Source organism: Glycine soja, chromosome 10, assembly GCF_004193775.1.
Source record: "Glycine soja cultivar W05 chromosome 10, ASM419377v2, whole genome shotgun sequence".
NCBI classification, from domain to species: domain Eukaryota; kingdom Viridiplantae; phylum Streptophyta; class Magnoliopsida; order Fabales; family Fabaceae; genus Glycine; species Glycine soja.
The window spans coordinates 131,737-148,593 of NC_041011.1; the positions used below are offsets into that span (position 1 = coordinate 131,737).

Below are 16,857 nucleotides of genomic sequence, written 5' to 3' on the forward strand. Positions count from 1 at the left end.
GTCATAAAGTGAGTTTTGGTCTAACTCAATTCTACAAAACCAGCTTGTAAGGTAACGATTGTTTTCCACTTATACAGTTTATCTTGACACAAATTTTTGTTGATATGAGACTTCACCATGTCCATTTTTACCACCAATTACCTATCATGTGAGACTTTTAACATATCTCTTCTATCTAGTGGTGATCACAATTTAGGTGGAGGAAAACCAAAATTGTATTTAAGTTATATATAGTTAGAATTAGGGGTGGGTATACAAACCAATTCAACCCGTTTAAGGCCCTGCCCGTAAAGCCCACATTTTATACGGATGGGATAAATTCGGTCCGTGAAAAATAAATAAAATTTAAGTTTGTATCCTGCCCGCAAAACCCACGGATACAGACCAATCCGTGGCCTAAATTGTTTTTTTTTTAATTTAAAAAAATGTAAAACTATAGCAATTATTAGACTCGGGCGTCGGACTTAGTGATTTAGCATTTCAACTATTGTGTTGGTGGAAAAACCAATGCACTATGTGCACTAAACACCTTTAAGGAGCATTATAAGTATAAGAAAACTACCCAAAAATAGAGTGATCTACAAAAGATACCATTTTTTGTTGTTTTTTCTCAATCTCAACCATGAAAAGTAGAAGACACTGATGGGTTTGATTCTGTTGTTGTTGTTATTTGCTTCAGGTGTGAGTGCTTGGACGGGTAAAATCCATGGAATAGTTGTTAGTAACATTTGTATGGATTCTTCTCTTGAACTTGAATACCATATTCTTGAAGGTTTTCTTCTTTCTCTCTCTTTTTAAGTGGCGTTTTCTCTTACCTTCAATTGATACAAATAAGTTCATAAACTTTGTAAATTAAGCCCATGAAGTCCGCAGATTAAACGGATCAGGCCTAAAATCTTGAATTATTATGCAGGTTCAAAATATTAGGTTGGTTATCCACACTATTCTCAGGCTTAACGGATTAGTATGTACATCCGGGTATCCATCCCTAGTTAGAATATACTTGTTGTAAAAATAAAATAAAATTATATATAGACTTGAACGCGCAACGCGGGACATATATATAAATGGCAATATGGGATAATGGATAAATAAATAAATGGCATGCAGCAGGGTAGCTAATTGGTGTGTAGCAGTAGCAGTATCACCATCAACTTTATTCCCCCGAATTTCTCCCACTCTTAATCCTAATCTTAATTATTTATCATCATCAGTAGCACCCACCCCTCTCTCTCTTTCTCTCACTGGGTAAGTAACGTCACTTTCTCTAATCTCACAACCACTAACAAATATTAATCCATTATTCATTTTCATTTCATTTCAGCAGCAGAAGGTTTTCATCCTCACCCGTTTCAGCCATGGATAAGGAAGACGCAGCGGCGGCGGAGCAAGAATACGCACTTCACTCCACCTTACTCCTGGAATTCACCGCCATTTCCGCCATCGACAAGGCATGGCTCTTCAAATCCCACACTCACACCGGTAACTAACTAATCACACGCTTCACTTCTTCCTCTTTCCAACGATTCATTTTCATTTTGGCTTTGCATTGCAGCCTCGGCTTCTTCTTCGCATGCAATGTTCTGCGTTAGTCAACCCAACCTCTTGGTCAACAAGAGGAAGAAATCCATCGTCTCCGCCACCATTCTCACACAAAACGACGCCTCCTCCGTCACGTTTCAGTGGGCTCCGTTTCCGATCCAAGTTTCCGGAGTCTCCGCAATGGTTCCGTCTCCTTCTGGATCCAAGCTTCTAATCGTTCGAAATCCCGAGAGCGATGGCCCTTGCCGCTTCGAAATCTGGAGCTCCTCTCAACTCCAAAAGGAGTTCCATATCCCTCCATCTAAGCATGGTTCTGTCTACACTGATGGATGGTAAATCAATTCATTATTGTTTAACACTCTGTTTGGATAAGCCTCTTTCATCAACTCTTATGAAATGAATTGTGTTTCTAAAAATCAGCTTGTGGAAAAGTTAGCTGATAGAGCTTTATAAAATTTAAGTGCATAAGTTGATTTATCTTATAGGAGAAGCTGAAGCTCAATTTATTTGACCTCTCATTTTCTTTTCTTACAAGTGCTGAAAAAGTTTGTCCAAACAGGATCTTAATTTCAGACTCTCATTAGTTATTCCAATAATTTTTTTCAAGTGCTTCACTGATTTGTAAACGTCTGATGGATGCAATAGTAATATTAAACTGCCATGCATGCTTGGAATTGAGTAATTATTTATTCAAATTAAGCTAAATGGCTAAACCAAACTTGTGCTTAACAGGACATTGTTGTTGCTAGCTAACTAAAATTTATGAGCTGGAGAATTGTTCTATGTTGTTGTAGGTTTGAGGGAATTTCTTGGAATTCGGATGAAACTTGTATAGCGTATGTAGCTGAAGAGCCGGCCCCTACAAAGCCCACATTCAATGATCTGGGTGGCTACAAGAAAGCTGGTTCTTCAGAAAAGGATTGTGGTACCTGGAAAGGCCAAGGGGAGTGGGAGGAGGACTGGGGAGAGACATATGCAGGGAAGAGGCAGCCTGCGCCTTTTGTCATCAACATCAACAGGTTTTTTATTAATTTGATAATGTGTGATGTATTTTTAGATAGGAAATGCTAACTAAAATGGTGATTTTACAGTGGAGAAGTACAAGCAGTCAAAGGAATTGACAAGTCTTTGAGTGTCGGACAAGTTGTGTGGGCTCCATCAACTGAAGGCTCTGCGCAACATCTGGTTTTTGTTGGATGGACATTTGAGACAAGAAAGCTTGGTATTAAGTACTGCTATAACAGGCCATGTGCATTATATGTTGTTAAAGCACCACACCATGAGTCAAAAGCTAATGAAACTGAGATTCAGTGCGTCACTTCTTTTTTAATTTTCCTTTGGAAAGTGTATTTTTTTGTTAAGTTTGGTTGTGCTAAATTATGAAGGTGTGCTGATGTAGCTCAACTGAAGATGTTCAGGCTGTTAACCTAACTCAAACCATAAGTAGCGCTTTCTTTCCACGGTTCAGGTAAGCTGGTACTAACTTTCCCAATACACATCAGAGTCAGGCTCATTTTGCTTTTTTATTTTTATTTTTTATTTCTTACGCTGGAGCAACAAGGTTACCCTCATGCCCCCACAAAAAGTTAGAATTTCTTTTTTAGTTTTCCAGCTTTTGGTGTGCAAATAACATATAGGTTGATGACAAAGATGATAGGAAAGTTAGCTAATGGTGAAAGCAAGGGGTTACTGACTTCAGGTGATTGATTATTATGGCTATCAATCTCCAGAATCAGAGAGCAATACTTGGCATTGAGGGTGAGGTGGATAGTGGTTAGAACAGAACAAACAACTTTTTCCAGAAAATAGTTATCATTTTAACAAGTTATTTGTTTTTATTTTTATCCTTTTGAAAAGGCTTTATAGACTTCAGTTCCAACTTCCACCAATATTCGGAGAATATGAATGTAATCTTTGATGCATATATTCCCTGAAAGGAACATAGATTCTCTATTATCAGTTTTTCCTCAGTAAGATGTGTGAGAACTTATGCTGATCAAAAGCTATTTGAAATCATTCCAAACTTTCTTCTGAAAGTTAGGTTACCTCCTAAAATGGTACATATTATCACTTATCAGTTTTAGTCACACATGGAACTTTATCATCTTTTTTTAGAAATTTAAGCAATGAGTAATTAGTAATAAGTATGTGCATTTGATTTCTATACATGATTTTTCTATCAGCCCAGATGGAAAGTTTCTTGTATTTGTATCTGCAAGAAGCTCGGTTGATTCTGGAGTCCATTCTGCTACTGATTCACTTCATAGAATTGATTGGCCTGAAGATTCAAAGCTTTATAAATCAGCTAAAATTCATGAAGTGGTAAGTTTTTTTTTTCCCTGATCAGTTTAACTTTAATCTGAACAAATGCTACTGAGCTATATATCTACTGTTTCTCTTGTATTTGCTCATTTTAAGAGTATGTGCTTTCTTCTCTATCTTATGCTTAGGAACATGCCTAGGAAAATATAAAATGTTGACTATGACTCTTTCTGTATGTTTATGATTTTACATGAGAATTGAGATAAGTTTGTTTTTAATACATGCCTTGATTGTAAATGAAGTGTTAAACCTTTTTCTACAATGGTTGAATGGGGGGTTTGTTCTGGTTGAAAATCTACTCACAGCCATTGTAATTTCTTTTTCTTGGGACTACATTTTATGCAATTGGTTTCAGTATCTTTACTGAAAGAAAAGAATTTTTCCAATGGGTGCTCTGTGGTTAGTTTATACAACACTGTATAACTTAATTTTCTTTCTTACTGTTGTTTCTGAATCCTGGCTTCAATCTCCATAGAAGATATTAAATGGGATGGATATCTTACTTCCATAGACCTATGTCTAGTATCAAGTTGATGAGACTGTTTGTACTGGCCTCTAGGAATTCTAGCTGTTAGCAATGTTTTAAAAAACCAAATACCAGTTGACTACTGCTCCAGAAAGATCATGTTTCAGCTTCTCATTTGGCTGAGGCAGCATCAAGACCCAAACTGTGAACTCTCCAAATCAAACTTACTCAGTTGACTACATGATATTGTTCTTTTATCTTCTCCCAAACTTATACTAAAAATTTTGGTTTTTATTTTGTATCAATTTTTTAAGATTCCAGTTGTGTTGTTTGCTGAGGATGGTGGCTTCCCTGGGCTTTACTGTTCAACTATCCTTAGTGATCCATGGCTTTCTGATGGCTACACTTTGGTTATAGCATCTATCTGGCACAGCAGTCAAGTTTTACTTTCCATCAATGTGTTGAGGTAGCTATGACAGTAGAAAGTATTTTTGTTATGTTTGTGTAAACCTTTATGCAAAGCATGATGATCAAGTCTATACATTTTTCATCAAATATAGTGGAGAACTATTGCGTATCACCCCTGCTGACTCAAACTTCTCTTGGAGTCTCCTTGCATTGGATGGGAACAATATTCTTGCTGGTACTAACCATTAGATGCTCAATTTGACCTAGACTATTGGAGTATTGACACATGTTAGTTTTTTCTAACTTGTTCAACTTTATACAGTTTCTAGCAGTCCAGTAGATGTTCCTCAAATCAAGTATGGAGCCATTGTTAAGAAGGCAGCTAATAATAAAGAATGGAGTTGGTCAGATGTCGCAAATCCCATATTTAAATGCTCTGACAAGGTTTTGTTAATTTTCCTTTTGGAACATTTTTTCGAATCAATTAAAAGAAATAGTCCTACATGCTAAAATTGTATCATTGAAATTTGGCTACAGGTTAGATCCTTGATCTCCTCTCTTACATTCAGTATAATGAAGATCTCAGTCAAGGATATTTCTGCTAGCTTAACAAAAGGTATTTGGCTTATTTGGAGTCTTTTGGCTGATTAAATGCACAGATTTACCTTAATATAGCTCTTATGTTCTGCTTACCACAAATTTCTAGAGTAATCATCCCATGGTATTATTTGGTTCATGGTATCTATAATAGTTCTGCAACAAAAACAATTGAACATTTAAGCAAGAAGGGACCAAAATAATTTTATTGGATATCTAATGTTGTGTATTGTGTTATAAGAGAAATGTTATTCATTCTTCTGTACCTTCCAACTGCCCTTCATCAAAAGTAAAGAAAAAGTGTTTCTGATTAGTTCATGAAGACTAAAATTAAGCTCTAAATAAAAGGACAACTTGTATAGAGGTGCTGAAATGGAAATTTAGAGAAGTTAAATCATAAAGTGAGAAACAATTGAAAATGAACATGGAGAAACTATAGTAGAACTGAGACTTTTTCGTTTATGGATAGTAGGGTTAAGTGTGGCTGAATTTGCATGGATAAACGGTAAACATAGAATTAATAGTTTTTTTGTTCTATATCATATTGAAATCATTTGATGAGTTAGATGATCTTGATCATACCTAAAAGCTTTCAAACTGATAATAAAGTTGAGTTGCTTTAAAAAAATTAAAAAGACAAAGATATTTATTTGCTCACCTTTTGGTTGCACAATATATGGTTATACTCAGATTTTTCTTAAGGAATTACTTTTTTTTTTTTGTTATCTCAACTTCAATTTCAGGTGCTAGTCAACCATATGAAGCTATATTTGTGTCATCAAAAACTAAGAAAAGTGATGCACTTGATCCACTAATTGTAGTTCTTCATGGGGGACCACACACTGTCTCATTGTCAAGCTTTTCAAAGCCACTGGCTTATCTTTCTTCCCTTGGATATAGCTTGTTAATTGTGAACTACAGGTAAATGGTATCCTCCTTGGTGCTCAAGCATTTGATCTAGGCTATACAATTTCAATTCACAAGTCGGATGTGTTCTATCATATTCCTGTTGATTCTTTACATAGTAGTGGATCAAGAGATGGATTCTTATTCTCACACTGATGATGATGCAGATAAGTGCTAGGAGACTTTTACTGATTCTGAGCTGCAACCACACATAACACATAAAAGAAATAGCCATATATGGCCTATAAACCTGCATTATATCATTATTCATTAGTAATTAGTGTTGATTCTATTAAGCACTATGGTTCAAATAATAGACCTGATTTTTAGAGGGAGATTTGGATTTCCAAAGTGGTTTATCAAAATGGAAGGTAACCCTATTCAATGATTAAGTTTGAAATATGAAAAAATATTTGCATGAGAAGCCACAAAAGGATCAAGAAACCACATTCTTTCAGTTGGGCCAAGGGACAGAATAATAGAGTCATGGAGATATAAAAAAAGAGACCTAATTTCCTATCATTTAAGTTATGAGGTTCCAAAGGAAATATCCATTCCCACAATATTCTTAGACATCAAATTACCAAGAGCAAAATCCTCATTCTTCTTAGGATTAAGAATGATTTGAAACATAATAATTATTTTGAAAAATAGCCATACATAGAAAGAAAGGAAATAAATGACGAAAGAAATTGACACAAGAGTGAGCTAGGACCATTAAAAAGTATTTAAGCCAAGGAGACTTGCACTTTTCCTGTGTCTGAAAAGTCCCTAATTATATGATCTTTTCTTCTTTTTTTCTGAAAAAATCTAGCCATAATATGGAACAAGTGTAGAAATCCATATCTGGATGATTCTTGTTAGACTCTGGAGATCCAATTTGACACTCAAGTTTTTGCTTTGGGTGGAAAAGCCATCAGATTAGAAATAAAATTACTATTCAGTTTCCTACTTTAAGTCTTTCTAGTTTCAAGTGAAATGTTAGTTGATAATATAAACCTCTAATCTATCAAAAAGCACAATTCAAAACATGAAATTCTCTGGTTTCCATGTTTATGACTTATAAGGTGCACACAAAAATTCAAGCCTTTATTGTATTCGTCATAGATTCTCAAAACTTCACCTTTTAGGGATTCCTTTCGATGATGTAACTTGGAGTTGTAATGGTAGCCTAGAGTATTATGTGATTGTTGAAGGTGGCTTAAACTGATATATCCTATCAATAATGAATTGTACACGAGGTGTTTGGATAATTTTTCCAAATGATATTCAATTATTCCCCACCTCAAAGTTATTATTATATTAAACATTTCATTTTATTTGCAGTAGATCATTTGTTATAGCATAAACCTTTTAAGCGTCATATTCTCCCCAATAATATTTTTTTTTATCAGCAAAAATATAATATATGTATATTAATCTGAGTACCAGAGGTACTAATGATACAAATTAGGACAGCAGACATAAGGTTCCAGTTCAGACTTGATGTAGTCTTGATCGGAACCCAAGTCTGGGTACAAAAGAAGCCTATCGTGTATGTGTGACCTACATTTCTTTCCTCAGCTAATACAGAAAACCTGATTTAAGATTACTGGACCAGTGATTATAGTTTGTCAAAGTCCTTCTCAAAGCTTCTAAGCCATGTCCAATATAAGAAAGATGCATCATCCATGACTTTGTTGCCGGTGAAAGCTTCATTAGAGAATATTATTTTGTTCCTATGGTGCCATATGGACCATGTCAAAGCTAGCCACCAACACCTCCATCTCTTGACCCGTATTCCATCAACCAGACCATTCATATGTTGTAGGAAGTGCTGTTTTGGGTTTTGTGGAAAAGCACCCACAAGTTTCTCCCAAGACAAAACTTCCCACCACATGGGAATAATTTTTCTGCAGTGGAAAAATAAATGCCCTGCGTCTTCGTCCTCAAGGTTGCAGAAAGGGCATCGCCCATCATTTATCACAATTTGGCGTGATTGTAGGTTTCTTCTTGTTGGTAATCTATCCCTGAGTAATCTCCATGCAAAAACTGTGAATTTGCTTGGTACCTTTAATTTCCACAGTTCTGTTGAATGTTGAATATTTCTTTTGTATTTTGGCTTTGTTTGGTAGCTTAATCTGTAAGCCTTATTCAGAAGGCAGCAGTGAGATGTCACTGTCATCTCTCCTCTCTCTTTTTTTTGTATCCTATATATATGTAACATTTTGAATCTAATAAAGTTGTGAGAGAAAGTGAGGTTTTGACTCCTCCTCACCTTCATTTCAAGTTGGTATCAGAGCAGGTGTCATCCGCCGTCGCCCGCCGCTGTCGCCGCCACCGTCCGCCGCAACCGCCGCCGTCTGCCGCCGCCGCCGTCACTTTCCGGCGGCCATTTCTCCGGCGAAGCCAGGGTTAGGCTCGCCTTGGGAAGCGCGAGCCAGCCGGCCAACTCGCGTCAGCAACGGAGCAGCCACGCGCCGCCACCGTCCCGCGCGTCCTCCGGCGCGTGGACTGCACGCGCCGCCGTCCCGGCGCCGGAATCGCGCCGCGCCTCCGCCGTTCTCTTGGTCGGCTTCTCCTGAGTCCGTTCCAGCCCTCAGTTTCCAGTTTCGTCACCTGGAACGCTACAGCCCTATTCTCTCCACCTTTTTGCTCCCTTAGGGTTTCACCTTGTGGGTCAAAATGGCTTCCCCTGGACCTGTTTTCTCCTTCTCCGGGACTCCAACCATCACAGCTGCTAAACTCAATTGGAAAAATTACCCCTCATGGTCTGCTTCCGTAGAACTTTGGTTTCTTGGTCAAGGACACCATGACCACTTGGAGAAAGCTTCCGATTCTGTTTCAAGTGACAAAAGAGCCGAATGGGAGAAGCTTGATTATCAACTGTGTGCTGTGTTATGGCAATCAGTTGAGCCGGATATTTTGGATATCCTTAGATCATTTAAAACGTGTCGTTCCTTTTGGAAGAAGGCTCAAGAAATTTTTGCCAATGATATTCAGAGCTTATTTGATGCAACCATGAAGGTTACAGCCCTTAAGCAAACCAGCCATGACATGATTGCTCATGTGGTTAAGGCTCGGGCTGCCGTGGAAGAGCTGAGAAAGTTTCTTGTGGCTGATTCATTAGAAGAAGTGAACAGGAAACTGGACAAGTTTTACATGGTTCTTATCCTGAGAAGCTTACACTCAGACTTTGATCATGTTCGTGATCAAGTACTCGCTGGGGATCAGATTCCATCCATGGATTCTCTCATCACTAGGCTTCTCCGTGTGCCTCACTTATCGAAGGATGAAAATCCTACTGATAGTGTGGAGACGTCAGCAATGGTTGCATCACGTGGTAGAGGAGGCGGTCGCAACAGCAGAGGAGGCCGCAATGGAAGGGGTGGACGTCCTCATTGCACCTACTGCAAGAGGATGGGTCACACCCAAGAGAATTGTTATTCGTTGCATGGGTTTCCTGACAAGGTTGCACAGGTTTCTAGATCAGAGAAAGCAGAGTCTAAGTTCTCTGATGAGGAGTATCAGGAGTATTTGAAGCTCAAATCTGAGAGACCCAGCAACCAAGCTCAATCCTCATCTGTACCATGTTTTTCAACAGCTTGTATCTCTCAATCAATTGAAGGTCCTAGTCCTTGGATACTCGACTCAGGTGCCTCTGACCATATTTCTGGTAATAAGTCTTCCTTTTCATCCTTTTCCTTACCAAAAATTCCTCACCTCGTCACTGTAGCTAATGGCTCCAAGGTTGCGTCTCAAGGAAGTGGTCAAGTTTCATTGTCTCCTTCCTTGAAATTAAACTCTGTTTTATTCCTTCCGCAGTGTCCCTATAATTTAATCTCACTAAGTCAATTAACTCGTTCGTTAAATTGTTCAGTAACCTTTACTGCTAATTCTTTTGTTATTCAGGAACATGGGACGGGGCGACTGATTGGAGAAGGACATGAATCACGAGGACTTTACTATTTGGAATCCAGTCCACCTGGGTCTTGTTTTGCAATCTCAAAACCCAAACTTTTGCATGATCGTCTAGGACACCCAAGTTTATCAAAATTGAAGATGATGGTCCCTAGTCTTAAGAATCTTCGAGTCTTAGATTGTGAGTCTTGTCAACTAGGAAAACATGTCAGGTCGTCATTTCCTCAAACTGTACAAAGATGTAACTCGGCTTTCTCTACCATTCATTCTGATATTTGGGGACCAAGTCGTGTTACATCTTTTGGTTTTCGATATTTTGTAACCTTCATTGATGAATTCTCCAGATGTACTTGGGTTTATTTAATGAAAGACAGATTTGAACTTTTGCCTATATTTGTGTCATTCTACAATGAAATTGAGAATCAATTTGGAAAAACAATTAAAATTTTCAGAAGTGATAATGCTAAAGAGTATTTCTCTCATGATCTTTCTTCTTTTCTGTCTTCCAAAGGTATTTTACATCAATCCACATGTCCTCACACACCACAACAAAATGGTATTGCAGAAAGGAAGAATCGTCATCTTCTTGAAACTGCACGCTCCCTAATGCTAAATTCGAATGTTCCGATACATCATTGGGGAGATGCGGTGCTTACTGCTTGTTTCCTAATAAATCGGATGCCTTCTTCTTCTCTTGAAAACCAAATTCCTCACTCACTTGTCTTTCCTCATGATCCTTTATTTCATGTCTCTCCTAAAGTGTTTGGTTGTACCTGTTTTGTTCATGATTTGTCTCCTGGTTTAGATAAACTCTCTGCTAGGTCAGTCAAATGTGTCTTCCTGGGTTATTCTCGTCTTCAAAAGGGTTACAAATGCTACTCTCCAACCATGAGACGATACTACATGTCTGCAGATGTAACCTTCTTTGAAGACACACCTTTCTTTTCACCCTCCGTGGACCATTCTTCATCTCTTCAAGAAGTTCTTCCTATTCCTTCTCCTTATCCCCTAGATAACTCAGGCCAAAATGTCAGTATTGTTCCATCTTCCTCACCAAATTCACCTGAAGTCATCTTACCACCTCTGACTACAGATCAACACAGGACAAGGCAGATTGGATCTCCAGTACCTGAAGCCTCTCCTAGTGATTCTCGTCCTTCTTCAACCAGTCCTCCACTCATGGATCCGCCCTCTCCTTCCACTTCTTCTCCTCATTCTGATTCACATTGGCCCATTGCCATCAGAAAAGGTACTCGTTCTACTCGTAATCCTCATCCTATTTATAATTTCTTAAGCTATCACCGTTTGTCTCCTTCATACAGTTCCTTTGTTTGTTCATTGTCTTCCCTTGCCATTCCTTCCACTGTCCGTGAGGCACTTGATCATCCTGGCTGGAGACAGGCTATGATTGATGAAATGCAGGCCCTTGAAAATAATGGTACTTGGGAGCTTGTTCCTCTTCCCCCTGGTAAGACCCCTGTGGGTTGTAGGTGGGTCTACACTGTTAAAGTTGGGCCCACTGGTGAGGTTGATCGGCTTAAGGCTCGTTTGGTAGCTAAAGGCTACACACAGGTATATGGCATTGATTACTGTGATACTTTCTCTCCTGTCGCCAAACTCACCACTGTTCGTCTGTTTCTTGCTATGGCTGCTATTCGTCACTGGCCCCTCCATCAGCTTGATATTAAGAATGCCTTTCTCCACGGTGATCTTAAGGAGGATATTTATATGGAGCAACCACCTGGGTTTGTTGCTCAGGGGGAGTATGGCCTTGTGTGTAAGCTTCATCGATCTCTCTATGGGTTGAAGCAATCTCCTCGTGCTTGGTTTGGTAAATTTAGTCATGTTGTTCACATGTTTGGACTGAAACGAAGTGAAGCTGATCACTCTGTATTTTATTGTCATACATCTCCTGGAAAATGTGTTTATCTAATGGTCTATGTTGATGATATAGTGATTACAGGGAATGATGCTACTAAGATCAGCCAGCTAAAAGAGCATCTATTCAGCCATTTTCAGACCAAAGATTTGGGATCTTTGAAGTATTTCCTTGGTATTGAAGTGGCTCAATCAGGAGATGGTGTTGTGATCTCTCAGAGGAAGTATGCCCTTGATATTTTAGAAGAAACAGGTATGCAAAATTGTAGACCTGTTGAAAGTCCTATGGATCCTAATTTGAAGCTCATGGCAGATCAAAGTGAAGTTTATCCTGACCCCGAGAGATATAGGAGGCTTGTGGGAAAACTCATTTACCTTACCATCACTAGACCTGATATCTCCTTTGCTGTGGGAGTGGTTAGCCAATTTATGCAAAATCCTCATTTGGACCATTGGAATGCTGTCATGCGTATTTTGAGGTATATTAAGAGAGCTCCTGGACAAGGGTTGTTGTATGAAGACAAAGGTAATACGCAATTATCAGGATATTGTGATGCTGATTGGGCTGGCTGTCCCATGGATAGGAGGTCTACATCAGGCTATTGTGTCTTCATTGGAGGAAATCTTGTTTCTTGGAAAAGCAAGAAACAGACGGTTGTAGCTCGGTCTAGTGCAGAAGCTGAATATCGATCGATGGCTATGGTTACTTGTGAACTCATGTGGATTAAACAATTTCTGCAAGAATTGAGGTTTTGTGAAGAGTTGCAAATGAAGTTGTATTGTGATAATCAGGCTGCTCTTCATATTGCCTCAAACCCAGTCTTTCATGAAAGGACTAAGCATATAGAGATTGATTGTCATTTCATTCGAGAGAAGCTTCTGTCCAAGGAGATTGTCACTGAGTTCATTGGTTCTAATGACCAGCCAGCGGATATTTTGACTAAGTCCCTAAGAGGACCCAGAATTCAGACTATATGTTCCAAGCTTGGTGCATATGATTTATATGCTCCAGCTTGAGGGGGAGTGTTGAATGTTGAATATTTCTTTTGTATTTTGGCTTTGTTTGGTAGCTTAATCTGTAAGCCTTATTCAGAAGGCAGCAGTGAGATGTCACTGTCATCTCTCCTCTCTCTTTTTTTTGTATCCTCAACAAAAGCTGCATCCATTGTCCCTTCCGATGTATTCCCCCTCAACAAATTATAAGCGCTTTTGACCGATAGAAATGATACTCTGAATAATAAGATTAGATTGATGATATTATTCAATACCCTATCTTATTTATAGTTTTATACTAATTATGAGGTTTTGTACTAGTGTTACTAGTGCAAGCCCAAGCCTGCTAAAAATAAGACTGACATTAACCCCAATATTTTAACAATAAGTTTGTTATTTCATGTATGCTAAATGCTTTAATGTAAAAAAGAATAATTTTTTTTTTTTGATCAGCAAAAAAAAAAAAAGAATAATATTGTCGGCACACTTAATGTGATAGCCTGTATGGTCTCGCAGCACAAAAAGCCTCTTTAGATATCCAATTATAGATGAAGATATATCTAGTTCTAGTCTGTTCCAAGCTTCTTACATGATAATATTTCTCAGAGGCTCATTAGGATTTGGTGAGGAAGCCTTGCAATCTCTTCCAGGGAAAGCTGGATCTCAGGTACATGGTGATTTTTTCTTTTAATTTCTTTAGTTGATATAGTTTTTATCCAACAACAGCTCTTCTGTGAAAGCAAGTTCCAATTTCCAAAACTATTGTCATATTATGGCCATATTTTTTTTTATGAGGTTGAATCTTGATCATAATTTGTTATATGCAGGATGTCAATGATGTGCTCACTGCTATTGATCACGTCATTAACTTGGGACTTGCCAGTCCTTCAAAGATTGCAGTCCTCGGTGGCTCACATGGTGGCTTTCTGACAACCCACTTGATTGGCCAGGTGCAATTAATACTGCTACTTTTGAATTCTGATTTTATCAGTTATTGGGATAGTTGAACCTTGGATTTATAATAAAGTTATTTAAAAAGGTCTTTGGCACATAATTACCTGGGCTGAAGATTGAAATGAAATTAGTAGTTTATAGTGCTGAGGCTGCTTATCTATTTTTAGTAGCAGACATTTTTTAATTGTTTGATTGATATTATTATAACAACTTAAACATAATAGTTGTGATTTCACATATGCACCTGGACATAAGGGGGTTTGAACCACCCCAACATTTATTGATGTCCTGAATCTCTTGAACATTTTCAAGAAACACGGTTTTGTTTTTTAAAATTTTTGCTGAACTATTACATCAATTATAGCATGGAACAATAAATTCAACTTATAATTAATTGGCATTAGAAGTAACTTTTCAATGGAAGAAAAGAATTTAAGTAATTAATTTTAATAATATACGTACATTGGATGATATAAAAAAGAAACACATTGAATTTTAATATACAAACCTCACAGTTTATATGTATTAGCTATTAACACAGTTTGCAGAATTAATATTCACTTTAATAGTGGTGCCATTCTGTCTGCTTAAAGTTTTGGCCTTTACAATTCTCTTATGGTTTTGTTTTATCTTGTCATTTTGATTGCCGTAGGCACCAGAGAAATTTGTTGCAGCAGCTGCTAGAAATCCTGTATGTAACCTTGCTCTGATGGTTGGTACAACTGATATCCCTGATTGGTGCTATGTGGAGACCTATGGTACAAAGGGGAGAGATAAGTTTACTGAAGCACCTTCAGCAGAAGATCTAACACTATTTTATAGCAAATCTCCTATTGCACACCTCTCAAAGGTCTGTACACCCAAATAAGGTTTTGATATATTGAATTGCAGTTATTGCTATGAATTTTAAGCATGCTGCAAGTGACTAGCAAATAACAATAAATCGTACAAGCCTGCAATTCCAACATCAAGGAATAGTTAAGGCTTAATATTTTGAACAATTGCATTAGGACATTAGCTATATAAATTTTTCATTGGCACTGAAACTTTTCTTGCTTAGAATGTTATTTTATTTCATTCTTTCCTCTCATTCCTTTGAATTGCTTGATTAAGTTTTACTATCCAGAGAACTAACTGCTCTCAATGTTAATGCATCCGCCATACTAAAACTAAAGTTGAAGCCTATTGATAATATCCCATGCTGATTGCTGTTAAATTCTTGCATTGCAAATTTATATTTTGATATCTGCAGGTAAAAACACCAACGATTTTTCTACTAGGTGCCCAAGATCTCCGTGTCCCAATTTCGACTGGACTACAAGTAAGTATTATGATTCACTCAATTTATGAGCTTCAACAAATGACTGAAAACTCTTATGTGATTTTTCCTTCTAAACTAGAATAATGTGATAGAACAATATAATAGATAAATAAAACCATATTGTTTATATTTGTAGTATGCTCGGGCTTTAAGGGAGAAAGGAGTACAGGTTAAAGTCATTGTGTTTCCAAATGATGTTCATGGAATTGAAAGGTAAACAAATCTTACATAAACATCTCTCTTCCGGCTAATCAGAATCGTAATAAATAATATAGTTTGCTTATAACTTTTATTCAGGCCACAATCCGACTTTGAAAGCTACCTTAACATTGCGATGTGGTTCAACAAGTATTGCAAATGAGCGGGCTAGCGATTGAATCATTTGACTCCCTTCCAGGCTAGCGATTGAATCATTTGACTCCCTTAATATTAATGCTATTGGGGTAGAGTGCATTTTGTATTTGAAAAAGAAAGGGTAACACACTGTATTTGTTATTGCTATCTTTAATTTTTAATAAAAAAATTGGTTCACTGAAGGATGTATTTTAGCTTTGGGTTATGAAAAAGACAAGACATTCTGATTACTTAAATATAATAAAATTCTCATTATTTATAGTTAATTTTCTTTGGCATTGTGTGAACCGAGGATTGATTGTTTTTTATGTTGATCTTCCAACTTCATTAACATTGGATGTCCAGAGGAAGAGGCTCGACAAGGAGGAATGGTATTTTCTTATCAAAATGCAGAAGTTATACCACTTGCAGTGCCACTTTTTCTTTAAAATGCTATAACCATATTTACTCGGCCTTGGCGCCCTTTTTAAAACAACTAATGACTAATAAGTTTTTCAAGGATTTTTGTCATTTGCATTCTTGATCTGGTTCTAATGGGTGAAATTGCCTGCTGATTAAGGTTCTGTTTGGTTTATTTGTCCAACGGGGTAGCACAGTTTTCAGATAAAATCACACTTTTCAACACAAATTTTCCAAAAGCGACGGAGGCCAAATTCCATTGGGCTTTCAATGCAAACAAGCACTTAATTATCCACCCTTAAATATTCTGCACACCAATTTTTGCAAATGCGAAGTTGAAGCACATGACATACTTTAGAAAAGAAATACAAGCTTTAGTCAATGAGGGGCTATTGAGTGTTTGGATGAGTGTTTATAAAATTAATTTTAGATTACCGTGGTTTTATAAAATTAATTTTAAGTAGATGTGGGTTTAACGTGATTTTTGTTGGGATAACAAGTATTAGAAATTGATTTTAACAAAGAATATTATTTAGAAACTTACAATTAAAATTGACTTTGAGTGGGATTTCTAAAATGGGTTTTAATCTTCATTTATAATTTTTTATGTAAACACAAAAATTATAACGTGAGTAATTATAGCTAAAAACGTTAGCAATCTACACTTTTCTTTTGTAATTTCTTTTTTATTTTCAGTCCCTGTAATGTTTTTTGGGTAAATTATACAAATTCTTTTTTTACAAGGACCTATTTTAAATTCTTTTTTTTCATGGACGAAAAACAAAAAAAACTTTAAATTACATGAATAAAAATCTTA

General features: G+C 37.1%; 1 protein-coding gene across 2 annotated transcripts; it reads left to right on the forward strand.

Annotated features, from left to right (window-relative positions):
- The first annotated feature begins 1,084 nt into the window (after window positions 1-1,084).
- On the forward strand, window positions 1,085-15,907 carry LOC114372179 (acylamino-acid-releasing enzyme-like). Of its 2 annotated transcripts, none has more exons than XM_028329624.1 (18): window positions 1,085-1,248; window positions 1,325-1,482; window positions 1,556-1,874; window positions 2,337-2,561; window positions 2,634-2,852; window positions 2,942-3,010; window positions 3,726-3,864; window positions 4,645-4,796; window positions 4,891-4,973; window positions 5,061-5,182; window positions 5,276-5,354; window positions 6,079-6,256; window positions 13,619-13,679; window positions 13,840-13,962; window positions 14,619-14,816; window positions 15,219-15,287; window positions 15,424-15,500; window positions 15,585-15,907. In XM_028329624.1, the coding sequence occupies exons 1-18, from the start codon at window positions 1,100-1,102 to the stop codon at window positions 15,646-15,648; spliced, it is 2,484 nt and encodes an 827-aa protein (XP_028185425.1). In that variant the 5' UTR covers window positions 1,085-1,099; the 3' UTR covers window positions 15,649-15,907. The 2 variants fall into 2 exon arrangements, with proteins under 2 accessions (XP_028185425.1, XP_028185426.1); XM_028329625.1 differs by having other exon boundaries at window positions 1,328-1,482.
- The last annotated feature ends 950 nt before the right edge of the window (window positions 15,908-16,857 follow it).